Source organism: Oncorhynchus keta, chromosome 37, assembly GCF_023373465.1.
Source record: "Oncorhynchus keta strain PuntledgeMale-10-30-2019 chromosome 37, Oket_V2, whole genome shotgun sequence".
Lineage (NCBI taxonomy): Eukaryota > Metazoa > Chordata > Actinopteri > Salmoniformes > Salmonidae > Oncorhynchus > Oncorhynchus keta.
In genome coordinates, this window is record NC_068457.1 from 21,355,315 (window position 1) to 21,381,037 (window position 25,723).

Consider the following 25,723-nt stretch of genomic DNA (forward strand, 5'->3'; position numbering starts at 1 on the left):
TGACTTATTTTTTCCTACTTGACTGTTATACATTTTAACGTCGAAGTCTAAACCTTCAAAGGTTTAGATTTTCTGATTTGTTTTTTATTTTTTTCCCTGATTTGCTCATGAGGAGAATAGTCAGTCAGTGTGGTGGCTTGGCAGCAGAACCACTGCACTGACTCTCCTCCAGCTAGAGTTTCATGTTCCGTCAACGGGAAGCCGATCTGGGGTTCATCCAGGAGAACACAACGTTCTGAAAGCTGCAGATAGAAATGGATTGTATAGAGCTGACCTGATTCCCTTCTACGGGTCAGGCAAGAGCATGTCTTCTATACTGAACAAAAATATGAATGCAACTATTTCAAAGAATTTACTGAGTTACAGTTCATATAAGGAAATCAGTCAGTTTAAATAAATTCATTAGGCCCTAATCTATGGATTTCACATGACTGGGAATACAGATATACATCTGTTGGTCACAGATCCCTTAAAGGTAGGGGCGTGGATCAGAAAACCAGTCAGTATCTGTGACCACCATTTACCTCATGAAGTGCAACACATCGTTTCATAGAGTTGATCAGGCTGTTCATTGTGCCCTGTGGAATTTTGTCCCACTCTTCTTCGGAGACTGCGAAGTTGCTGCGTATTGGTGGGAACTGGAACATGCTGTTGTACACGTCAATTCAGAGCATCCCAAATATGCTCAAAGAGTGACATGTCTGGTGAGTATGCAGGTCATGGAAGAACTGGGACCTTTTCAGCTTCCAGGAATTGTGTACATGCTGAATTATGAGGTGATGCATCGGATGAATGGCACGATGACGGGCCTCAGGATCTTTCCACGGTATCTGTATTCAAATTGCCATCGATAAAATGCAATTATGTTCGTTGTTTCTGCCTGCCCATACCATAACCCCACTGCCACCATGGTTCACAGTGTTCACAACTTTGAAATCAGCAAACCGCTCTGGTGGACATTACTGGAGTCAGCATGCCAATTGCATGCTCCCTCATAACTTAAGACATCTGTGGCATTGTGTGGTGTGACAAAACTGCACATTTTAGAGTGGCCTTTTATTGTCCCCAGTGCAAGGTGCACCTGTGTAATGATCATGAAGAAATTCTCACTAACAGGGATGTAAACAAATGTGTGCACAATATGAGGGAAATAAGCTTTTTGTGCATATGGAACATTTCTGGGATCTTTAAATTCAGATTATGAAACATGGGACCAACACTTTACATGTTGCGTTTATATATTTGTTCAGTTTACATAGTACGTTGCTATAAGAATATTTTGCAAGCGTTTGAGTCCACTGATCTGCATAGCTGCATCTTGATGAGTGAATAGGAGCATAGCTGTAGATGAACTACACTCATGTGAAATAGGTGTAAAAGTGAAATGGTGCAAATTGGGCTACCTTTACGCACCAGATGTCCAAATTAACAGGATTGATTGAGGGGGTTTATGGCCAAACACTGGACTGGATACTATCAATTTATGTTATAATAATCCAAAATTCAGTCTGCCTTGTGTTCATGTAAAGGTTATTATAGTTTTGTGGTTTTATATTCATTTTTTGTCTCAGTTTTCAGATCCACTTTGCTAGTTTTTATTTAGTTTGTTTTCACAAAAACATTTCTATTTAGTTTTATATTATTTTGTTTCAGTTTTAGTGTTAAACTTACTGTATGCCTCCCAGTCTAAACAGTTTGTGTGCATATTTTATGTCAAGCCAGGGTAAGCCTACACAAAACACAGCCCTCATTGTAAGTCTTTCTAAAATCCCCTATGAGAGAAATTAATGGTGGAAAAACGACCCTGTTTGACCGCCAGGTTTTATGGGTATTATGACACCTCCACCGTGGGGCTCTATAGGGTGGTTTGATTCATATAAATTAAATAATAGCTCATAATGTGAGTCCTGACACAGACATCTACTTCTCACGGTTAAAAAAAAGAGGACATCCTCTTGCCAATGGCTGAAGTCTAACCCGTGCGCAGACCCGTTTCTTGCGGTTCGTTGTTTAACTCGCCATGATAACCAGTTATTCGGTAAGGGCACCCTTCACGGTGACTTGTTCTGTTGCAAAAGTTTTAGGCTCGAGAGATCAGCGACATCCACCCGAACCTGAACGGATTATTTTATTGATTTATTGATTGGCTATGAGTGGGATTTAGGCTACACTTTTTTTACCAGAGCTAATACCCTTCTAATAACTTGTTTCTTTCCAGATGTATTCTATAAAATAAAAAAATAAAAACTTTTTTTATTTGTAATTTTTGTAATATATTTTTTATAGGTGTTCAAGGGATAGACATCTTGCAAGATGATTTTTTTAAGCTTCTTGGTGATTTTGACGTCAGTCCAAGCTGGTGAGTTTCTTGAGACCTAAGCTACTACTCTCTCAATCATGTAAAACTCATCAATAAGCAATCTCTATTTTCCAAAAGCTTGTGTCATTATTTGTTTAAAACTAGAGATCTTTGCTATACCTCTGCTCTTTCTGTCATTATCATATAAAGGTATTGGACACAGAAATGGATCTGTAGCATAATGTACATAGGTGTTCTGCCTGTCTGTCTTCCTTTCTGACTAATCATCTATTCACCCCTTTCTCCTCTCTCTCCCTCAAACTTTTTCCCATCCTTCATCCCTCTCTCACACGCTGTGTTCTCCATCTGTCCATCCCCCCAGTGTCTGTGCCTACCTTCTCCCCCGTGTATGAGCTGAAGGTGGGGTACGGAGACAATGTCACCCTCCCCTGTAACTTTTCCTCCTACCTGGGCCAGGAGGATGAGGGGGAGGTCCGCTGGGAGGCCATGGGGCAGGAGGTGGCCTCTATGGAGGTTGGGAACATCCTTGGTGAGGCCAGATGGGACGACGGGACCAAGGGGGTGGTCAAAACGACGCTGGGGTTCTCTTCCGGGGTGGAATTCCCCCCAGCAGAGAGGATGAGAGATGGAGACTTCTCTATGACCATCCAGGAGACAGTGCTGAGCGATGAGGAAATGTACGAGTGTATCTGGCTGGGCCGCAAGACCATCTCTACGGTCTGGCTCAAGGTTCAGGGTAAGTCTGTTTTCAGGCTTTCCCATTCAGAGCCGCATTCTGTGGTTGGTGGAGTCGACCAGCGGCCATTTTGGGTGTACCATTTGGAATGTTTGATTATCTTAATTTATGCTTATCACATCCTCTCTCATCCCTCACTCTTTTCTAATACTCTCCATCCATTCTCTCTCTCAGAGCCCGACCCTCCACGCTCTATCACGCTGTTCAAGGGAAGCCCAGTCACTCTGCCCTGCTACGCTGTCATCCCCAAGACCCAGCCCACCAGCCAGATCTACGTCCAATGGCTGAAGGACGATGTGGAGATCATGACCCTTAACCCTGGCCCAGACAACAAGGGATCTAAGGAAGAAGACCTCCGTCTCTCTCTCCCACCCAACAACCTGCTGGAGAACGGTGACCTGTCCTTGTTTATCTACAAGACGGAGCTCAAAGACCAGGGAGTCTATCGCTGCTTCTACAAGTCCAGGGGCTTCGAGGACCCTAAGAGTGGGATACCAGAGGGTGTCTCTCTCACCATCCTAGATCCATACACTGACTTATATAACTTAACAGGTAGGCCTTCACACACGGACCTATATAACTTAACAGGTAGGCCTACACACACTGACCTATATAACTAAATAGGTAGGCCTACACACGCTGACCTATATAACTAAACAGGTAGGCCTACACACACTGACCTATATAACTAAACAGGTAGGCCTACACACACTGACCTATATAACTAAACAGGTAGGCCTACACACACTGACCTATATAACTAAACAGGTAGGCCTACACACGCTGACCTATATAACTAAACAGGTAGGCCTACACACACTGATTGACATTGAGTTTGTTCTTTAATTTGTGCTCCTTGTTTTTGAATGCGAGAGCTAGTAACATAGATTTTTCAGTCTTTTTCCCTTTTGTAACACAGGAACAGAGAATGTCACCAGTAGCTCAGACTTCAGTGGGACTAGCGGTGATAGTGAGAACCCAATAACATTCTTCACTTTGGTGACCCAAGATAAGGAGGATATGCTAGGTACTGTACAGGTGTTGCAACATTTGAAAGCTATTTTCTCCCCAATGCTTATTTTTACTTATTGTCTTCGTTATTGCTGGGACATACTGGTAACATTTCATTACATCTTTACAGTGACATCATCTGAGCCAATACTAGTGCAGACAGAGATGACACCATCATCACCTGACACAACCTTCGGTGAGTGCTATGTTCTAAATGTTTTAGAAGTACTGTAGATGAATGTTGGAAGACGTAGTCAATGTTACCGTGCCCCACTATTCTCCCTCTTCCCTCCTCCTTGCCCAGAGGATCCAGAAGACGTGTTGGCAGTGTGGGCAAAGACCCTTCCGCTTGTGCGTATCGGGATAATCACTGGGGTTCTGCTGGTTACAGCTCTGATCTTCTTCCCTCTGCTGGCTCTCAACAAGATCCCATCCTAGACCCACATTAGGAAGAGAGGGTAGACGCAAGGGTTAGGGCAAGGTCATTCAATTATGGTTCTGGAGGGCTGAAAAACATTGCTTTCATTCTCTTTTAATCAGACTGATACAGATCTGGGTCTATCAGGTGACTCTTGGCCAATCAATTACATCAAATGATCATTCATTCAGGACTAGTAACTTTTTAAAGTGTATACAGTGCATTCGTAAAGTATTCAGACCCCTTTGCTTTTTCCACATTTTGTTACCTATTCTAAAATATTAGTCTTTTTTTTCTCTCATCAATCTACACACAATACCCCATTATGACAAATTCAAAACAGGTTGAGACATTTTTGCAAATGTACAAAAAAAAAACAGAAATAGGTTATTTACATAAGTATTCAGACCCTTTGGGATGAGACTCGAAATTGAGCTCAGGTCTATAAGGTCCCACAGTTGACAGTGCATGTCAGAGCAAAAACAAAGCCATGTGGTCGAAGGAATTGTCCGTAGAGCTTTGAAACCGGATTGTGTCGAGGCACATTGCAGCATTAAAGGTCCCCAAGAACAGTGGCCTCCATCATTCTTAAACGTAAGAAGTTTGGATCCACTAAGACACTTCCTAGAGCTGACCTCCCAGACAAACTGAGCAATCGGGGGAGAAGGGCCTTAGTCAGGGAGGTGACCAAGAACCCAATGATCACTCTGACAGAGCTCCAGAGTTCCTCTGTGGAGATGGGAGAACCATCAGGAAGTACAACCATCTCTGCAGCATTCCACCAATCAGGCCTTTATGGTAGTGGCCAGACCGAAGCCACTCCTCAGTAAAAGGCACATGACAGCTCACTTGGAGTTTGACAAAAGGCACCTAAAGGACTCTGACCATGAGATACATGATTATCTGTTCTGATGAAACCAAGATTGAACTATTTGGCCTGAATGCCAAGTGTCACGTCTGGAGGAAACCTGGAACCATCCGTACAGTGAAGCATTGTAGTGGAAGCATCATGGTGGGGGGATGTTTTTCAGCAGCGGGGACTGGGAGACTAGTCAGGATCGAGGGAAAGATGAACAGTGCAAAGTAGAGAGAGATCCTTGATGCAAACCTGCTCCAGAGCGCTCAGGACCTCAAACTATGGTTCACCTTCCAACAGGACAACACAGGCATGGCTTCAGGACAAGTCTGCGAATGTCCTTCAGTGGCCCAGCCAGAGCCCGGACTTGAACCCAATCTAACATATCTGTTGAGGCCTGAAAATAGCTGTACAGCGACACTCCCCATCCAACCTGACAGAGCTTGAGAGGATCTGCAGAGAAGAATGGGAGAAACTCCCCAAATACATTTATGCCAAGCTTTTTGCTTTGTCATTATGGGCTATTGTGTATAGATTGATAAGGGGAAGAAAAACAAATCAATACATTTTAGAATAAGGCTGCAACATAACAAAATACAAACGCACTGTATGTGTGAATAGTCGGAAAATGCTACATTATTTTAGCCACATTACAGCTACAGCCTCTATGCATTTGTCCTCTGAGATTCTGGCTCAACCACATATCTGAGCTGCCAGTGAGAAGTCAATCGTTTGATGATGTCTGCACTGCTACGTCCGCTGAATGCTTTGGAGGTTGTGTATTGGAATGTGGGATTGGACTCAAGGCCTCAGATGAACCCTTCTATGCTCTGTCCATATATAGTATTCCTATTAATAGCTGTCCCTGCACCAGGAAATATGTTTATTGCTACAAGTGCTGGAAGGATGACGAGGGCGGGGAGACCGTCTTCAAATACTGAACTGCACCGTTTGAAAACACAGTATTGGATGTACAATAAACGTGTGTTGTGAGCGCATGGCAAATAAACATTGGAAAAGACATGTTCTCGTCTGTATAAGCAACAAAATGGGAAAATGTACTTTAGGCACACAGTGAAAGGATTGTATCATTTAATTAATCAGATAAAAACATTTTTATTTTGGTATTCCAGACCATAACGGTTACCCACATCGCTTTCAGCTAACACTTTACAATTGTTTTTATACAGATGTTGTAAATAATGCTACCAACAAAAGCGGACTGAGAAAGCTCAACTTAAGACAGTAGTAAATTAATCTGTCCAAAATGAGAGAACTATCAAGTGTGAATCACTTTGAAAATGAATGTTCCAAATTGGTAACATTTGATATTGACAATTTGGTCACGAGGAGAATAGTGGGGTTTTTCAAATTCTCCCAAATGCATTAACACTATGAACTGCTTAATTTGAGCTTCAACACATAAGATAAACATTCAACGTACGATTTAAAAAAAACGGGGTTACGGAAGCGTTTTAAAATATCAGTAAGTTTCTTATGCTTACAGAGTAACACCATCTCCTAGTGTTGACCATTAGGCAGCAGATACGGCTCTTCTGAATGCTTGTGGTGTGGAGGCCCAAAACATTATAAGACTTGATAGAACGGACATTCCAATACAAATCCTCGTTCCCTGGCGGGTGACTTCAAATTCTATACGTCCTTTTCAGCCAGAAGGGTCTGCGACTCAGGTGTGCGAGCGCTGTATCTCAGTCTGAGTGCGTTTCACTGTGTGTGTTAGACGGAGGAGAACAGTGGGCCAGTGGTAGCAGTGGTGAACACAGGCCCTGTATAAAGCCCTGTGTCCCCTGCCACCTCTCCCATGGCCTGCAGAGCCACCGTAGCAGCCATGGCTTTGGCATGCTTCTTATTGGGACTGGCTGACGCAGGCTGGAAGTCTTGACCATTTACCACCACCTGGGGTACAGAGAGAGAGGAGGAAAGGGGAGAAGGAGAGAGGAAGAGGTTATAACACAAACCATCTGACAAAGTCAGCCATAAACTAACAAACAAACCCATGCAAACACACAGGCTTATAGCGCGTATCCACACCTTGAAAAGGAAGTTCTTGCGGTGGTCTGGGCCACTGTGGGTCACCATAACAAACTCTGGAGGAATCCACTTCTTCTTGTTGCACATCTCCATCAGAGCAGACACTGGGTGCTTACCTGGGGGGGGCAGATGGTCAATACATTCAGCAAATCAATACAATTCTAATTGATTGATTCTATAGCACAAAAAAAAATGCAATATTGGTAAATTGAGTGAGAGTTAAAATCCTGTGTGTGTTGTACTCACCCAGTAGATCCTTCATCACAACCATACCGCCCGACTTCTGAGTCTTCTCTCCCTCAGCCACCAGACCTATGGTCAGATTATACACACATTATTAATCATCATCTATAGCCTTCTGGAATAATATTGCAATGCATAATGCTTTGGTGGAAAGCATGGGCCACTTCATTTCACCTTTGCGGTCGGTCTTGAAGTCGATGATGATTGGCTCGACAGTGCCCTCGCGGTGTCGCCCTAGCCCCTCCCCCGTCCGCCATCCCATCTTCCTCATGAGAAACTCCCCTACTCCTCCCGACACCGGGGCTGCTCGCAAGAACTGGTCCTACAGAGAGAGAGAGAGAGTGGCAGGAGAGGAGGGAGAAAGAGAAGAGAATAACAGAAGAGAGAACCATGGAGTGAGGAGGAAGAGGGAGAGAGTGAAGAGGGAGAGGCAGAGGCGAAAGCAGATCATTAGTTTCTACCTTAAACATCTCAACCACCTCATCCAGTCACACCACTGTCACAGTCAGACTTGAGTTAGAGACTACCTTCAGGACAACTCACATGCCTCTGGATAACAGTGAGTGTGTGTGTGTGTGTTACTCTGTCTGTAGTAACCTCTACCCCTATGTGAAACACTAGAAATAACTGTGGTGGCAGCTTTTGAAAATCGTGTGTTTGAGAGAACATTTCTAGAGAAACTTCAAAACACATTAAGAATACAGATGAAATTAAATAAATTCTGTGGTGAAACTCAAGATACAGCCAAGAGACATTTCTTCACACATTATACCACATGTAGGTAAATAAGAGGGTGCTGTGCCTTGACACCTCATTTCTTTCTGTCTCACACACACATTTTCTCTCTCACACACACACGGTTACACAAGATGTATAGTAAGGCGCTGTGTGGTGTACGTACCTAGCCCCTCATCACCGGCCCAGCATCAGACAGGAAATGAGGGGGGCCTGACTGTGGCCATGGCAACAAGGACAGCTACAAGGACTGACCCTGAAACAAGTGTCCAATACACAGAGAGGTGAAAGTTCACAGGTCACCCCTGTGAACCCACACCTCTCTCCCTCTGCTCCAATCCAGACCCCTCTTATCGACCCCCTTCATCGGGCTGCCCCAAGGACTGGGAGGAAGTTGCCCCTAGACACGTGGTCAGCTTGGAGTTAGGATTTGCGAAAGGGAAGCTGATCCTAGATCTGTGACTAGGAGCAACTTCTGACTGCAGCCTCCCCCAGGGCAAGGGAAAGAGCACAGGCATGTCCATGGACACCTGTAACTAGCCTAAGTCCCTCAGAACAGAGATCTCCCTCAGGCAGTGGTCTCCAATTGTGGTCCTGGAGCTAATGTGCAGGTTTTTGTTACAGCCCTAACCTATACGACTATGCTGGGATGGAACAAAATCCTGAACAGCCTGGACTAGGGTTGGAGACCACTGACTGGTCTAAAACTATACCCCGCTCATCTACTGGGAAACGGAATGCATCAGGACTGGTTGCTGGGGGCACCCAACAACCACACAAACAACACAGTCCATATGCTGGTAATGCTAGCGTGCTGTAAATCAATGTTAGCTGCTGCAATGCTAGCGTGCTGTAAATCAATGTTAGCTGCTGTAATGCTAGCGTGCTGTAAATCAATGTTAGCTGCTGTAATGCTAGCGTGCTGTAAATCAATGTTAGCTGCTGTAATGCTAGCAAAATGCATGTCACTAACATTAGTATGATCAATGCACTCTCATCACTATATCACGTCTCTGAACATGTCCATGACATCTGCCCATAGCATCAGCATGTGAAGGACATGTCGTATTAAATGAAAAATGAACTCAGCAGATCCATCACTCCCTCTATAGCTAAATGTGACAATGTGTTACTTAACCAAAGAAAGAGAGATTCCTCAGGATGTGTCGTTTAAAACAGCAACAGTAGCCCCCTGTGTGTTTACAGAGCTCAGGGAGGCTTGGGGTACAGTTACACCCACTGGCTTCAAACAGCCCACTATAGAAACACTACAGGGTTGGAGGGTTCAGACGGGGTCCATAGACAGAGGACAAACGACTATGGTTATCTCTGGGCCTGATGACATTTGGTGTGACTGGGTGTGGGGGAGTGATAGGGAGACAGCGTGACGGTAGAGACTATAGTAACCGGTCTTGGGGTGCATCTGAATAGTCTAAAGTCACTTCCTCACCTAACGTCCCCAATAACATCTGACCTGATCTGAAAAGGCAGGATAAGTAAAATAATAGTGCTTTTCCCTTTCCCCTGTTCTGACATCAGTGTGAATCCAAGGAAAGAGACGAGGAAGCATCTTTAGACTACTGAGACGGACCCATAATCTCTGCCTTGCCCTGGGGTGCTAGAGGACAAGGGGGGGTTCTGGGGTCTGCAGAATTACTTCCAGCTCTCCTCTTCCTCCCCTCCCTCCCTCTTTCATTCTCCAAGTCCCTATTCCGACTCCGAGGGGGACTCTATTTAGTGCACAGACCAGAGCACCACTAGTAGCCGGGTGTCAGACCAGAGCACCACTAGTAGCCGGGTGCCAGTACTGCATTTGCGCCTGCTTTGGTAAGAATGTCACATGTAAGGAATCTGCATCACTACCCTTAACATGGTGTACCCACTTCACAGGAAATGTAATTAGTCAGAATGTGTGTGTGTGTTGCGGGGGAGGGGTGGGGGGTGATTGAAGTGCAGGGAGATTTTTGTTCATCTCTGTATGTCAGATTAAAGATTAAGGTCTGGGTTCATATGTTACCACTGTTACAAACTGCAGTGCAAATATCAGGCAACATAAACAAGAGGCTTCCTTTACCGCCAGAGCATCTTTTTCTGACGCAGACAGAAACACACAATACAGACAGATGCTCACTCACACACACACCAGTAAACTATGTGCATTAGCGCTGACAAGGGTTGCCATGGTAGCAGTGGACCCCACGTTTCGGGGCCGTTACATCTGACCTGGATTTCACTGAGTAACAGTGGAACTACTCCATTCTAACCCAGTGTGTTCATCAACAGAACATTTGTCAAACTTTATGCAGTATATGTCTCTGGCTCTATACGTACAGCCATTCAGTTATTTGACTAGGGCTGGGTGGTGATTAGGAAGCAGGCTGAGGAAGGCGTGTGAAGTGGGTACACCAGTGGGCATGGGCGATGCAGACACCTGTAGGGTAGTGGGGTGGTATGTTTGGGGTGGGGAGCAGGTAAGACAGTGGACGGTACCTTTTTAATCCAGGCCTGTGGTCCGCTGTTGGACAGCTCCTCTGAGCTGAGCACCGTTGCTCCAGTAGAACCTGTAAACAGACCAGGGATGGTGTTGGACTGGGCCCATGCATCCACCTAACAGAGAGGAATGTTTAGTGTGTGAGAAAGGAGGTGGAAAGAGCGTACATTATGCTTCTACGAACGCCTGTTGTTTACCTGTTCCTGAGCACGGCTGAGCATGCAGATGGCGCTGATGTCGTACGGGTTCTCAGCCAGACGCTTCTGGGCCTTCATCCTCTCACCGACTGCCTGGGTGATGTCTACAGGCTACAGGGGGAGACACAGGAGTCAGCGCCACACACACACACACACACACACACACACACACACACACACACACACACAAAAACACAATACTACACACACACACCACAGTCAACAGCCGGTAAAACAAGTAAGGAAAATCCATTCACCATACAAGAAGGAAATCTAGACTTATTCCATGAGACCTAGATCAGTTGTTCTATGGAACTACTTACATCTGCGTAGTCGGCAGTATTTGTATTTTTTTTTTTTTTTTTTTTTTTTTTTTAAAGAGTCGTCAGTATTAGTACAGTTGTACACCCCCCCCCCAAAAAATAAAACGCAACCTGTGGAATTTCAGCCAGCTTTGTTTAATAACAGTTGCATCAAATACAAAAAAAAGCACAAATTAACAGCAAGGTCACGGATGACGTCACCTGATTTCTCATTGGTCTGCCCATCTGACGATTGATGACTGATCGATAACTCAATTCTAAACCACTTGTCATCGCCTGGGAGTCAGATTTTTAAATGGTATTGCTCTGAGATTTGATAGGTCAAATAATGCCCTTGATTGTACATTCAATTTGGAATTGGTGGGGAGGAGGGTCAGTGTTTACATGCCGCCCTCAGAAACAGCTATTCCAGCTAAACCCAGTCAATGCTGCTATAGGGTCAGATGAGGAGCACAGGTATGGCATTCTAACTAAACTCACCATACCATCTAAACCAGTGGTTCCCAAATATTTTTCATCCTGCTGGGCATGACAACCCACCTAAGGCTTTTGGACTTTTCTACTTTCAAATCAACCACACCAATGTTTCTAGCTACTTTGTGTAACAATAGAACCTGGTCTCAAACTACATCCCAATAGGAATCAGCAGTGACCTACCATTTCAGAAACCACTGATCCAAACCACTACATGTGGTAAAACACTGGGTTAAAACTAAAATCCAAAAATAAATCACATTTTTAACACGTATGATTTTGAAATGCATAATATCTCAACTCACTTTCTCTCCCTCCTACACGACAACTCTCCTAAAACCCCCTCATCTCTCTTAGTGTCACCTTACCCCCTCCTCCCCCTCCCCTCCATATCCCACCTGTAGCGGCGGCTCCGGAAACACACTATCACTCTCCTTGACGACCGCCGGCTCCTCCGTTGCCACGGACACCGCAGACAAAGGCGCATCCCCAGGCGAAGTTTCCTTAGCAGCCGTTGCCAATGCCTTGGTCGCCGCCACCTTGGCCTTTTCCGCCTTCTTGTCGACGGTCACCCACTCTCCGTAAGCCCCTCCCCCGTCGCCCTCCTTCTTCCTGTGCTGGGAGCCCGACGACACGGGGAACTCCTTGGCGAACGCCGCCTCGCTCCGAACCACCAACGCCGGAGATGGACGCACGGATGCGTTCTGAGAGAGGAGGAGGGGCAGCACAGGAGTAGGAGGGGCGGGGGGAGGGGGGGATTACTGTTAAAAAAATGGGAGGGAAAAAAATATAAAAAGACAAAGAGGTGTGTTTCAACAAGGGGAATGGTTGAAGAGGAATGGCTGGTTATCATAACAGTTATTGGGCCCAGTCTCAGTCAGGGAGATTTATCTCCAGTGCACTTCAACCAGCAAACTTCACTCACATGACTGAGGTCTCCTTGGGATGGAAGTTTGTGGGAAAGTGCAAAAGAGTATAAATCTACCTGGTTTGGTTCTGGGCCCAAGGAGGCTTGCTGTCTGCTTTGCCCATTGCCTATGTTGGCTCAATAGGAAAAACAGTATTATGTTGTAAAATGTTATGTGGCAGCAATAGAAACAGCTCTTAACATCAGCCCAGGGCAAAACAGACAGCATACTGCAGTTCACTTCAACCATTCAACCAGTTAGGCACATCTCTTCAGTCCCACATAGTATCTAAACAGTAACTAGTCTTTAACTATGTTCAAACAGTAACTATGTTCTGAAAATTACATATCAGTTCAAACTGCCTCGATACATTGTTTATTAATAAGTAAATGTTTAAGCTCAAAATGTACTGTATATTAATGAGAGACATGATGCTGTGTGTGTGTGTGTGTTCCATGTTCTTACATTGAGGCTGAAGGAGATGCCCTTGACCTCCCTCAGGGCGGCTCGTCCAAACGGTTTGCCGTCGTCCTCATCGTCAGATATACGGGGTTCAGCGAGGGCCAGCTCCCCTCCCTTCTCCACAATCTTCTTACACTTCTACAGAAACACACAGGACACAGCTAGAGGGTCAGTGTTTCCATTTCCACATACAATTGAATGTCTAAGATTTGTGTTTTATTATGAAAAGGATGCAGGACTAAATTTTGCACCAGGACAAATGCTTAGTAAATCTTCTCCAAAGCATATTATTACATGATTATCATCATCATGACATTGAAGAGCACTTACGTCAGTGAACTCCTTGATGCTGATGCTGTTTGCCTGCTTGGCCACCTTCCTCTTCACATCCTCAATGGTGGCCATGTTGGGCTGGGGGGGACCTGGCGGGGGCTTGTTGGTGATGCTGGGGAGCGGAGCCATCTGGTGCATGGAGGCCATAGATCCCATACTAGCCAGGGCAGCAGTCATTGTGGCAGCTGTCATGCTAGCCATAGCTGCATTCATGGTCATGCTCATAGGCATGTTCATAGACATGTTCATGGGCATGTTCATATTCATGGGCATGGAGAAGGACATGGGGTTGTTGGGGCTGGGTAAAGGCAGCTGGAGGACAGCTTTGGGTCGCAGGCTCTCTGGGATGGGTATCCCTGCCTTGGCACACATGGCGGCTGCATTAGCCTTAGCAATCTCCAGTAACTGGTCTTTATCTGTGACGAGGGATGAGTAACACATCACAAACTTGCATTGCGACTTACTGTACACTGGTGTTTTTGTCAAGTTACCATTGGGGAAAATAAAGTTATTCAATTCAAATACATTGATCATTCAAAACATTCAAAAGAATGTAATGACATGCTTACCCAGCTCTGTGAGTCGTGGCGGGCTTTTGCTGGTGTCGCGGTTGGTGCGTGCCGGAGACCTCTTCTTGCGGAGGATGAGGACTGGGGAATGGCTTGGCTCACGCTTCCAGCGGTCCCTCTGGCTCAGCTGGTGGCTGCCGAATGCACCCCTACCCCTCCGCCGCGAACCAGAGCGTGACCTTGACCTCTTTGACCTCCGAGCAGGAGACCGTGACTTGGACCGTTTCCTTTTCGGTGACCTAGACTTTGAGCGCTTGTTCCGCGTTCTGGACTTGGACCGTGATTTTTTCTTTCTCGTCCCGGACTTTGAGCGAGACTTCTTCCTCCGAGACGGCGTCCTGGACTTCCTCTTGCGGCTTGGCGACGAGGACCTCGATTTCCTTTTCCTCCCTGGAGACTTGGATCTGGACCTCCTCTTCTTGGAGGACTTTGCATCAGAGCGTTTCTTCTGACCAGGAGACTTTGACCTTGACTTTTTCCTCTTTGAAGGAGACCTGGACTTTGAAGATTCTCCTTCCTTCTCTGTCGTCTCGGCCTCTCCAGATGATGGCTGTGGTTTAGGTTGAGGAGAGGCAGGCAGCTCTTCACCCTGAGGTGTCACCTCTTCTCCTCCACCAGCATCCGTTTTGGGGGGTAAGGAATCTTCAGAGCCATCCAAGGTTTCTGAAGTAACAGGTCCATCCGATTCCCCTGGCTCACCAGTTGGCTGGCTGTTGAGGTTCAGATCAGATGCTGACGTTGACTGGTGGTCAGTGGAGGCCTCATGCTGCTCACCTGAAGGCACCTCGGGAGGAATAGGGCACTTCTGTGGAGACGTCAGACATTCTGAGGGCTGGGAGGAAACGGCTGGCTCTCCCTTACTGCTGTCCCCTAAGAAGGGTATTGGCTTCCACCCTCCTCCAGAGGCAGCGGCCACATTGACAACACCCTCAATGCTGCTTTTGGAAGCTAAGGCTGGCGGATCGATAGGAACCATTACGTTTTCGTCTTTCACAGCAGACTCATCTTCAGCCAGGGCAGCAGAGGGATCCTTCTCGGCCGATTGGCTGTCTCTTGAGGCAGACCTGGATTTGGATTTGTTGTTTCTGGAAGGAGAGGGAGATCCTGAACTCATCTCTCGGTGACTCGACTGAGATCTCGTCTTAGATTTCGATCGCCTTCTGGATCTCGATCTAGACCGTCTGTCTTTCTTCAAGATCACGAGGGACCTTGACCGGGTTCTCCTGCCTCTCCTAGCAGACCCAGACCTTCTAGAATGTGACCCGGACCTCCGGTGCCGTGATCTGGAACGTGTGTGTCCGCCACGTCTTCTACCGGACCTCGATCTGGATCTCCCTCTCCTGTCCCTGGATCTGGACCTGCGCTTGCCTGAACGAGACCGTGAGCATCTGGAGGACTTTTCCGGACACTTCTCCTCTAGTTTAGGGATGATATCAGGCAGATCCTGAGGTTTGCTCTCCTTGTTCCCAGGCTGAGGCTTCGACTCAGACTCCGACCCAGATGAGCTGTTGGACTTGTCACCATCTTTCTTCTGCTTTTTTTTCTTCTTCTTCCCAGAATGTCGTTTATGCCGCTTGGATCTCCCGTCATCCTCTTCCCCTGTGGAATTAATGACAATATTTTATAAATTAATCACCATGACATTTTACTCAATGGTGCAATATGTAGAAATTGACATTACCTGGTCGGTAAAAATTCTGTTTGTGACAAAAAGCAACATTTTGTGTAGAGAATCTCTGTACCATCTAGCTAAACTGCTGTGGAATATATTTTCAATAACCAAAAACATTGTAAAATGAGGTAAACAGATCTACTATCAAACTTGCGTTCAATGTGAATTGCATCGTGCACAAAGCTACATAATAGACCTTTAAGTAGTCTGCTGATTATTAACATCAAACTGAAAAGGTCCACCACTGCTGTTATGCATATGCTTAGTAGTATCTTGAGACTATTTACCAGTCTTTGCCTTGTCTCCATCAGAGTCTGCTGCTGATTCTGAGCCGCTCTCTTTCTCTTCCTTTCGTTTCTTCTTTTTGCTTTTGTGTTTCTTGTGTTTCTTGTGCTTCTTGTGTTTCTTTTGTGGGACATCACCCTCTTCCTTATTGGCTACACCATCTTTATCTGCATAAATAATACAGTACATTACAATTTCATTTGAAATAGATGCTTTCACCCGATCAAAACTGTAGTATCGGTGCAAATACAGGAAAGGATAAGAGAGAATATCACTTTAGACTATTGAGATACAGCCCTTGTGTTACTGACCTTGTGTGTTGTTGATCCCATCTGCTCCTTCTGCAGTTTTACCATTGGGATGGCCTTCATCTGTCAGACTTAATAGAGGGAATGCAGGTATGAGATGACACCTGTACTTGAACTTACAGTAGGTTCACTCAACTTTCTTATCAGCAAGTGTCTTGGTTTTTAACATGACACTGGACACAACGAATGGACAATATATATAAGTATGTATGAGCTTGAATGATTAAAGTAGTCTACATAATAACTAACAGGGCTTGTACGTAAGCATTTCACTGAAAGGTCTACTACACCTGTTGTATTCGGCTCATGTGACTGACAAAAATAAAATGTGATTTGACATGCGAGGTAGGGGTGGGTATAATTTGTGGAACGTTCCAACAGGAATCTGTTCTAGAAACTTCGTAAATAACAAGTTTGCCAACAACAACGCATACAAAATTGTATAGCGGCAGAATCAGATACCGGGTAGGGAGTGGGCTATTTCACTAAATGTGTCACTCACCACGTTTATTCCGAAAAATGTCTGTCTTCACTCTGTTAGCCTATGGACAAACATTAAGAAATAAGCTACGTGGTGGGTTGATGCCTATTTGGCAGCTAGTTAGCTCGGTGAATTTATCATTCTTTGTATGCGGTGTTTGTTGGCAACCTTGTACTTTACGAGGTTTTTGGAACAGATTCCTGTTACAACGTTACACAAATTATACCCACCCTGCGAGGTGGCTACTGTTAGTGAAAACGCTGTTCATGTTTGGGTGCGTACTGTCTGTCTTTGCCTCGGTCTGTTATAAACTGTCGGTGTAGTGAGGTGGCACTGTTCGTTATTTAGCGTTAACCTCAAATTATAACGTGATTGTGTAACGTGAAAACTCAAAGACATAACTAAGTCCCCGGCATTGCTTTTGACATAACAGTTAGTTAGCTAAATTTAAAATCCGGGTAATCCAAAATGCGTGTGTGTAAATGATGTGTATTGCCTTTGCACACTGTGACTCTGTCAAACCAACGTTTTGGGGGAGTTCTAGCAAAGAGATCACGTCCTGGTAAACTGCTAACGTTGGCTTTTTAGCAATCCACATTTAGCATGATTAGCTAGCTAGGAAGGTGCGTAGTGCTTACAAGCCCTGTACCTGGTGCCACGTTAGCTACCTGGTTTGCTTAACCCAATAACCACAGTATAATAATATTTGCAAGAACCAACCCAGGAGACTACCGTGTTATTAGTCAGGTCGTTAGCTAGCTAAATACGTTGTAGCCACAGCAACTGCCTGCCTTGCACACTTTGTACTGCCGGACACGCAAGCTAGCTAACCTTGTAGGCCAGCACAGGAAATTATACATTTCTCAAATTGCCCGAACAAAACTATTCATGCCAGTAATGTAGGCTGTATAAAAACATATTTACATGATATCTTGACTCTCATCTTCAATTTCTTTTATCTTATTTACTACGAAATCGCGAAAAATTTGCTCGATGTTGGCCGCCATGTCTTTGGAAATCCCTCAATGTGTTTTCCGCGGCGCCCATTCAGCGCATGTGCAGCATCATAGACCGACACCGGACGTTGGTTGCAACCCATCTCACATCGACAGAGTGAAAACGCTGTTCATGTTTGGGTGCATAATGTCTGTCTTTGCCTCTGTCTGTTATAAACTGTCGGTGTAGTGAAACACTTCGTTTATCTATTGGTCTCACTTTTGTAGTTTTCCTCAAGCTAATTGTTTTCTCGAAGTATTTTTGTTCATATAGACAGGCAGTAGATAGTAGTCGAGCCTATTGTATCATTTATGACTACCTGCCATACAGGAAGGAAGGAGTGTCTCATTCATAAGCGTGGACAAAGATTATACGGTTTGGATCAGTTGGTTCCAGTTAATTTATTTTAGATTTCATTATACAGTATGTACTATTCAAACAGTATATTTAGACAGTTGGAGTAGGGGAAGACTTTGGACCTGTTGCGTCATTGAAACAGCTTCAGGCAGAACACATCTCCAGCTGTTTTCATTTCACAATGAACACAAGAGACACACCATGTAAAATGCTCCGTTTTTATTTTAAGAAGGGAGGACATGCAACTTAATACAAACAGGATGCAGATGTGTTATGGGAGGGGGGTAATTACCAATAGATAAGCGAAGTGCTTCACTACACCGACAGCTTATAACAGACAGAGGCAAAGACAGTACGCACCCAAACATGAACAGCGTTCTCTATTGTGTGGGTCTCAATCGAGTGGCAACTCCCTTTCATAGTGAATTGTAATGTCCATTCTACTTATTCTAATTCTACAGTTAGTGCAGGCCTCTTATGCTGCCATGGGGAAGGAGCAGATGGAAGCTCTCTTCAGTTCACAGTCCACTGCTGTCCACCAGCTCTCATCTGGGAGAGGGAACAAATGACAGTTGTTAAATGGACCACTCATATACCATATAATCCCATTTTAAGGATCTAACTTTGTGTCTAATAGACCTGTTGATTAAAACAGTAGCAGAATGTTATGGTCATGAAAGAACATACATCTTATAATACAATATGCTCTCATAAGCAAAACCAAGTTAATCTGGGTCCTTCCCAGACTTTTTATGATTTACAGCCTTATATAAATAAGTCTCTAAGGTAGCATTTCACAATATAACCTGTTATTGATAGCACTGTGACTTAGAAAATATTATGTTGTTAATACTTAAAAGGTTGTCAATATAGATATCAAATCCTTTTTAAAGGTATGAGTCTCACCAATTCTGAACATCTCCAGACAAGCCAGTCACTGTAGCCCCAGGGGGACCCGTCGGTCCACTCTGACTGCTTATCCTGCAGGGGTCACAACACACACACACACACACCATTAAAACTTGGAAAATGGCTTGGTTACTATTAGACATTCTGATTGAACAAGAGTGAGGGGGTGATGGAATACTGACCTTCACGACTCCACCCAGCCAGGTGAGGACGGGACTCTTGGTGGCCCTGGTCACCATGGAGACCAGGCGGGAGTGCAGGTCGCCGTTGGTTACGGAGGCCAGGTGTCCGTGAGGGGAGAGAATGCTGCAGGAGGACTGGACGCACACACACACACAAATATTAGGACAACTGCTTATTTAAGAGAAAAGTGAATATGACTGACTGGGTGTATATTTCACCTCTGCCTCACTGAAGGTCATTAGTGTGGGGTTGAACTGATAGCAGTGGCCATCGATGACCTCACCAACACACTCTTTCTCTGAGTGAGTCTCAGCCTTAGCACTCAGCAGCCTGTCATCTACAGGGAGAAGGAGAGTAAGCATACTCCATCAGTGCACAAACACACACATACTGTACACACATACTGTACACACAAACACTCTCACCCTGAGGTGTCAGTTTCATGCTTCTCTCCATCTCTCCAACAGGCCTGATGATGCGTCCGCTCCTGATGTCCATCAGAGTTTTCTGGGAGTTCTCGGTTCCCTGTTTGAACTCATCCACAGAGGAAGGAGTGTACACTGGAGAGAGAGAAAGAGAATATACACTGAGTGTACAAAACATTATGAACACCTTTCCATGACATAGACTGACCAGATGAATCCAGATGAAAGCTATGATCCCCTTCTGATGTCCTATGTTAAATCCACTTCAATCAGCTTAGATGAAGAGGAGGAGACAGGTTAAAGATGGATTTTTAAGTCTTGAGACAATTAAGACATGGGTTGTGTATGTGTGCCATTCAGAGTGTGAATGGGCACGGCAAAAAATGTAAGTGCCTTTAAACGGGGTATGGTAGTATGTGCCAGGCGCACCAGTTTGTGTCATGAACTGCAACGCTGCTGGGTTTTTCACACTCAACAGTTTCCTGTGTGTATCAACAATGGTCCACCACCCAAAGGAAATCCAGCTATCTTGACACAACTGTGGGAAGCATTGGAGTCGACATTGGCCAGGATCCCAGTGGGATGCTTTTAACACCTTATAGAGTCCATGTCCCAATGAATTGAGGCTGTTCTGAGGGCAAAGGGGGGTGCAACTCAATATTAGGAAGGTGTTCTTAATGTTTTGTACACAGTGTATATAACCCTAAATACACTGCATAAAAAAATAAAGGGAACACTAAAATAACACATCCTAGGTCTGAATGAATGAAATATTCTTATTAAATACTTTTTTCTTTACATAGTTGAATGTGCTGACAAAAAAATCACACAAAAATTATCAATGGAAATCAAATGTATCAACCCATGGAGGTCTGGATTTGGAGTCACACTCTAAATTTAAGTGGAGAACCACACTACAGGCTGATCCAACTTTGATGTAATGTCCTTAAAACAAGTCCAAATGAGGCTCAGTAGTGTGTGTGGCCTCTACGTGCCTGTATGACCTCCCTACAACGCCTGGGCATGCTCCTGATGAGGTGGCAGATGATCTCCTGAGGGATCTCCTCCCAGACCTGGACTAAAGCATCCGCCAACTCCTGGACAGTCTGTGGTGCAACGTGGCGTTGGTGGATGGATCGAGACATGATGTCCCAGATGTGCTCAATTGGATTCAGGTCTGGGGAACGGACGGACTAATCCATAGCATCAATGCCTTCCTCTTGCAGGAACTGCTGACACACTCCAGCCACATGAGGTCTAGCATTGTCTTGCATTAGGAGGAACCCAGGGCCAACCGCACCAGCACATGGTCTCACAAGGGGTCTGAGGATCTCATCTCGGTACCTAATGGCAGTCAGGCTACCTCTGGCGAGCACATGGAGGGCTGTGCAGCCCCCCAAAGAAATGTCACCCCACACCATGACTGACTCACCGCCAAACCGGTCATGCTGGAGGATGTTGCAGGCAGCAGAACGTTCTCCACGGCATCTCCAGACTCTGTCACGTCTGTCACATGTGCTCAGTGTGAACCTGCTTTCATCTGTGAAGAGCACAGGGCGCCAGTGGCGAATTTGCCAATCTTTGTGTTCTCTGGCAAATGCCAAACGTCCTGCATGGTGTTGGGCTGTAAGCACAACCCCCACCTGTGGACGTCGGGTCCTCATACCACCCTCATGGAGTCTGTTTCTGACCGTTTTAGCAGACACATGCACATTTGTGGCCCGCTGGAGGTCATTTTGCAGGGCTCTGGCAGTGCTCCTCCTGCTCCTCCTTACACAAAGGCGGAGGTAGAGGTCCTGCTGCTGGGTTGTTGCCCTCCTACGGCCTCCTCCACATCTCCTGATGTACTGGCCTGTCTCCTGGTAGCGCCTCCATGCTCTGGACACTATGCTGACAGACACAGCAAACCTTCTTGCCACAGCTCTCATTGATGTGTCATCCTGGATGAGCTGCACTACCTGAGCCACTTGTGTGAGTTGTAGACTCCGTCTCATCCTACCACTAGAGTGAAAGCACCGCCAGCATTCAAAAGTGACGAAAACATCTGCCAGGAAGCATAGGAACTGAGAAGTGGTCTGTGGTCACCACCTGCAGAACCACTCCTTTATTGGGGGTGTCTTGCTAATTGCCTATAATTTCCACCTGTTGTCTATTTCATTTGCACAACAGCATGTGAAATGTATTGTCAATCAGTGTTGCTTCCTAAGTGGACAGTTTGATTTCAGAGAAGTGTGATTGACTTAGAGTTACATTATGTTGTTTAAGTGTTTTTGAGCAGTGTACTTATTTCCTTTTTAGAGATTAAAATTTCAGAAAATTTAACATTTCAAAGCCCTGTACCTGGTGCCACTGTCCTGTCCATCTCACTGATGTGTTCCTTGACTAGGCCGGTGTTCAGGTTCATAATGAATCGTCTGGAGGGCTCTGTTGCCTGTCTACGTTCCTCTACTGGGATGCTCCGGACCTCAGCCTCGACCAGCATCACATCTACAGGGAGAAGGAGAGGGCCACTGAATAAGCAATTCAAGTGGACAGGCTTTTCAATATGGATATCAAAAAAGAAAAACTTCTGTTGTACTTTGGAATCTGTCTCTCTCATCCTGAAGTATCTGTTTCATGCTTCTCTCCATCTCTCCAACAGGCCTGATGATGCGGCCGCTCCTGATGTCCATCAGAGTTTTCTGGAGGTTCTCGGTTCCCTGTCTGAACTCATCCACAGAGGAAGGAACGTACAATAGAGAGGAGAGGAGCAGGGGAGAAAGACAATATATAAAACCCCAAATGAAAAAATAAATAACATTTCTGGATAATGTAACATTTCAAAGCCCTGTACCTGGTGCCACTCTCCTGTCCATCTCACTGACGTGTTCCTTGACGAGGCCGGTGTTCAGGTCCATGATGAAGCGTCTGGAGGGCTCTGTTCCCTGTCTGCGTTCCTCCACTGAGAGACTCCCGGGCAGAACATCAGCCCTCACCCATCCTCCCACTCTCCTCTGGACTGGGACTGGGACCTCCATAGGCTCTGGATAGGAAATACATGGTTAAGTGCTCAAGAAAGTTTTAGTATATTCCCTCTCTATTACAATTACAAATACACACACTCTCTCACCCCGAGGAGTCATTATCATGCTTCTCTCCATCTCTCCGACAGGTTTGATGATGCGTCCGCTCCTGATGTCCACCAGAGTTTTCTGGGAGTTCTCGGTTCCCTGTCTGAACTCATCCACAGAGGGAGGAACGTACACTAGAGAGAGAGAGAATAATACAGACACAATACCAGTTACACTGTTTTCATCCATATCAGTTACACTGTTTTCATCCATATCAGTTACACTGTTTTCAGCCATATCAGTTACACTGTTTTCATCCATATCAGTTACACTGTTTTCAGCCATATCAGTTACACTGTTTTCAGCCATATCAGTTACACTGTTTTCATCCATATCAGTTACACTGTTTTCATCCATATCAGTTACACTGTTTTCAGCCATATCAGTTACACTGTTTTCAGCCATATCAGTTACACTGTTTTCAGCCATATCAGTTACACTGTTTTCATCCATATCAGTTACACTGTTTTCAGCCATATCAGTTACACTGTTTTCATCCATATCAGTTACACTGTTTTCATCCATATCAGTTACACTGTTTTCAGCCATATCAGTTACACTGTTTTCAGCCATATCAGTTACACTGTTTTCAGCCATATCAGTTACACTGTTTTCATCCATATCAGTTACACTGTTTTCAGCCATATCAGTTACACTGTTTTCAGCAAGCCTTATTTTCCAAAGCTAATGTCTGTAGTACTGCTAGAAAACCTGTGCTTACTGAGTCCAGGGGAGAAAGACAATATATAAAACCCTAAATGTAAAAAATAAATCAAATGTATGGATAATGTAACATTTCAATGCCCTGTACCTGGTGCCACTCTCCTGTCCATCTCGTTGATATGTTCCTTGACGAGGCCGGTGTTCAGGTCCATGATGAAGCGTCTGGAGGGCTCTGTTCCCTGTCTGCGCTCCTCCACTGGGACGCTCCTGGGCAGAACCAGGACCTTGCGATCCTGAAGTCTACCTCTAGGGGATGACACAACATGATCCCTAACTGGGACGCTCCAGGGCAGAACCAGGACCCTGCAATCCTGAAGCCTACCTCTAGGGGGTGCCACTACATCATCCCTCAGTGGGGCAGCATGGAGACCTGGAGGGACACAACATACAATCAGTAAATATTATAATCTAGAGCAAAAGTGGGGGAGGCATGGTCAGATTCATACATACACACACTTGAAAAAATGAACATACTCATGCACGCACACACATGCACACATGTGCATGCATGCCAGCCCACAAACACACTGCCCTTGAACTTTGACCTTGTTATGTAAGGCATGCGCTTATTTTGATCAGACAAGAACATACATAGAGAAAGAACCGCTGCACTATTGGTACAATTATTAACCACTGTGCCAGAAAAAGAATCTAACATGATAAGAATTTATTGTAACAAAGTCCAAAAGAGCAAGGAATAAGTCCAATGTTACAGTACATTGATATAGTGAAATGTAGTCATTTTGCATAAGCAGTCTATACTGTAATATTTCAGTTATTCTCAATTTGAGGAATCTCGTCTGTCAAAAAAAAAAAACATTAAAAACTTTCAGAATCTTACTTGACAAAGCCAGGAGCAACAACGTAAACGTCAACATCCTGTGAACAAGACAAGAAGCAAAGAAGAGAAAAAGTGGATGAGAGAGAATGGTGGTGTCTAAATGTACATAGTGTCTGAATGTATATACTGTATCTACCTAACTCAGACAGGTCATCTCACCTGATGGTTGTAGGGTGAACCCAGCTGTGCTCGTGCTCTGTGACTGTTCTCAATCTAAAAGTCTCACTGTCTCTCTTAGCTTTTAGTCCAAGTACCTCTGCTCAGTTCCTGTCCAGTTTACCAGTGCCTTAGCCTCTCCCTTCACTTAGATAATGTTTCGACCTTAGTGTCTATATAACATTGTGTTCTAAGTACATGAGTAGCTAGCCTACATTGACTGTGTGTATGTGTGTCTGTGTCAAATACGTTTTCCTTTTATAAATAATATATATACTGTCTATATACCATATAGCAGATGCTCAGTCTGTGTATCTTTGTGTGTGTGTATTGAGTGTGCGTAGTTGTATTTCACTTACCTGTATGATGAACAGGTGGAGGTCTGGAGACTCAGAAATTGATTTGAGGAAAGAAAAGACTCACTGGTCAATAAGTATGCAGCAGCAGCAATAAAGATGATAAGGGGCATATACTCTCTGATATTAACACAAACAGTTCAAATGGAATCCTAAGTTCAAGAACATTGTGAAACAGCAGCAATCCCATGAAAAAAAAAAGATAATTGTCAATAAGACTTTACCTTGTTTCACCGTTTTATAAACATTTTGGATTCCCGCCATATCCCAATGTTTTTTAACTTGGGATTTCATTGGAAGTCATTGTCACGTATGGCAAGGCATCCAGCTAATAAAGCGAGATAGCGCACTTGTTACCCACTCCACACTAGCGCGAATAGTATTGAATTATTTTTTAAATAAAAAACATTTGATCAAATGACTTTATTCCATTAAAACTGCCCTGTGTAAGCCACTAAAATGATAACACACATCTGGTATGCTACACCATATAGAATCTTATGAATGAATGGAAAAGGAGACTTGTGGAAGTTAATCATTCTTCCCATAATGAGTTTTGAGTAATAATTTCCCTTCCAGCTCATTTTGAGGATAAGAGTACTTTTCAAGACCACAGTAGACAATTTAAAACTAGTTTTCAAAATCATCATGCACCATGCGCTAACATTTGGTTACATTATGGAATACATGATATAATACATTTGAATACATGAAAACTATTCACTGCCCCGAAAAAGACCCGAAGAAAACTCTTGTGATTGGCCACGTAAGGTCACGTGAGAGTGCATGTCAG

At 44.7% G+C, this 25,723-nt stretch overlaps 2 protein-coding genes and 1 pseudogene across 11 annotated transcripts; 1 reads left to right on the forward strand and 2 right to left on the reverse strand.

Annotated features, from left to right (window-relative positions):
• The first annotated feature begins 286 nt into the window (after positions 1–286).
• On the forward strand, positions 287–6,352 carry LOC118379086 (uncharacterized). Of its 3 annotated transcripts, none has more exons than XM_035766099.2 (7): positions 287–704; positions 2,287–2,359; positions 2,682–3,056; positions 3,231–3,608; positions 3,976–4,083; positions 4,198–4,263; positions 4,372–6,352. In XM_035766099.2, the coding sequence occupies exons 2-7, from the start codon at positions 2,314–2,316 to the stop codon at positions 4,503–4,505; spliced, it is 1,107 nt and encodes a 368-aa protein (XP_035621992.2). In that variant the 5' UTR covers positions 287–704; positions 2,287–2,313; the 3' UTR covers positions 4,506–6,352. The 3 variants fall into 3 exon arrangements, 2 of the variants coding, with proteins under 2 accessions (XP_035621992.2, XP_035621989.2); XR_008095779.1 differs by lacking the exon at positions 287–704 and adding an exon at positions 1,080–2,038 and having other exon boundaries at positions 3,953–4,083; positions 4,372–4,450; XM_035766096.2 differs by lacking the exon at positions 287–704 and adding an exon at positions 1,092–2,038.
• Positions 6,353–6,411: 59 nt separating this feature from the next.
• LOC118379084 (protein SON-like) lies at positions 6,412–18,026 on the reverse strand. 8 transcript variants are annotated; one of them, XM_052499702.1, is made up of 13 exons: positions 17,799–18,026; positions 16,397–16,464; positions 16,088–16,252; positions 14,129–15,727; positions 13,557–13,975; positions 13,230–13,364; positions 12,255–12,560; positions 11,060–11,170; positions 10,862–10,978; positions 7,811–7,958; positions 7,640–7,705; positions 7,394–7,509; positions 6,412–7,258 (listed from the first exon to the last, which is right to left on the reverse strand). In XM_052499702.1, the coding sequence occupies exons 1-13, from the start codon at positions 17,879–17,881 to the stop codon at positions 7,079–7,081; spliced, it is 3,513 nt and encodes a 1,170-aa protein (XP_052355662.1). In that variant the 5' UTR covers positions 17,882–18,026; the 3' UTR covers positions 6,412–7,078. The 8 variants fall into 8 exon arrangements, 5 of the variants coding, with proteins under 5 accessions (XP_052355662.1, XP_052355665.1, XP_052355666.1 ...); XR_008095782.1 differs by lacking the exons at positions 6,412–7,258; positions 7,394–7,509 and having other exon boundaries at positions 10,862–10,932; XR_008095781.1 differs by lacking the exons at positions 6,412–7,258; positions 7,394–7,509; positions 7,640–7,705 and adding an exon at positions 8,538–8,627 and having other exon boundaries at positions 7,818–7,958.
• Positions 18,027–18,289: 263 nt separating this feature from the next.
• LOC118379080 (uncharacterized) lies at positions 18,290–25,478 on the reverse strand (annotated as a pseudogene).
• Between the last annotated feature and the right edge of the window lie 245 nt (positions 25,479–25,723).

Coding starts and splice junctions, on each gene's coding strand:
- LOC118379086 (XM_035766099.2), top strand. CDS start 2,314: ATGATTTTTTTAAGCTTCTTGGTGATTTTGACGTCAGTCCAAGCTG. Junction 3,057..3,230: donor GGTCTGGCTCAAGGTTCAGG/GTAAGTCTGTTT, acceptor TCTCTCTCTCAG/AGCCCGACCCTCCACGCTCT. Junction 3,609..3,975: donor TGACTTATATAACTTAACAG/GTAGGCCTTCAC, acceptor TTTGTAACACAG/GAACAGAGAATGTCACCAGT.
- LOC118379084 (XM_052499702.1), bottom strand. CDS start 17,881: ATGGCGGCCAACATCGAGCAAATTTTTCGCGATTTCGTAGTAAATAAG. Junction 7,706..7,810: donor CTTCAAGACCGACCGCAAAG/GTGAAATGAAGT, acceptor ATCTGACCATAG/GTCTGGTGGCTGAGGGAGAG. Junction 7,510..7,639: donor TGTGATGAAGGATCTACTGG/GTGAGTACAACA, acceptor TGCCCCCCCCAG/GTAAGCACCCAGTGTCTGCT.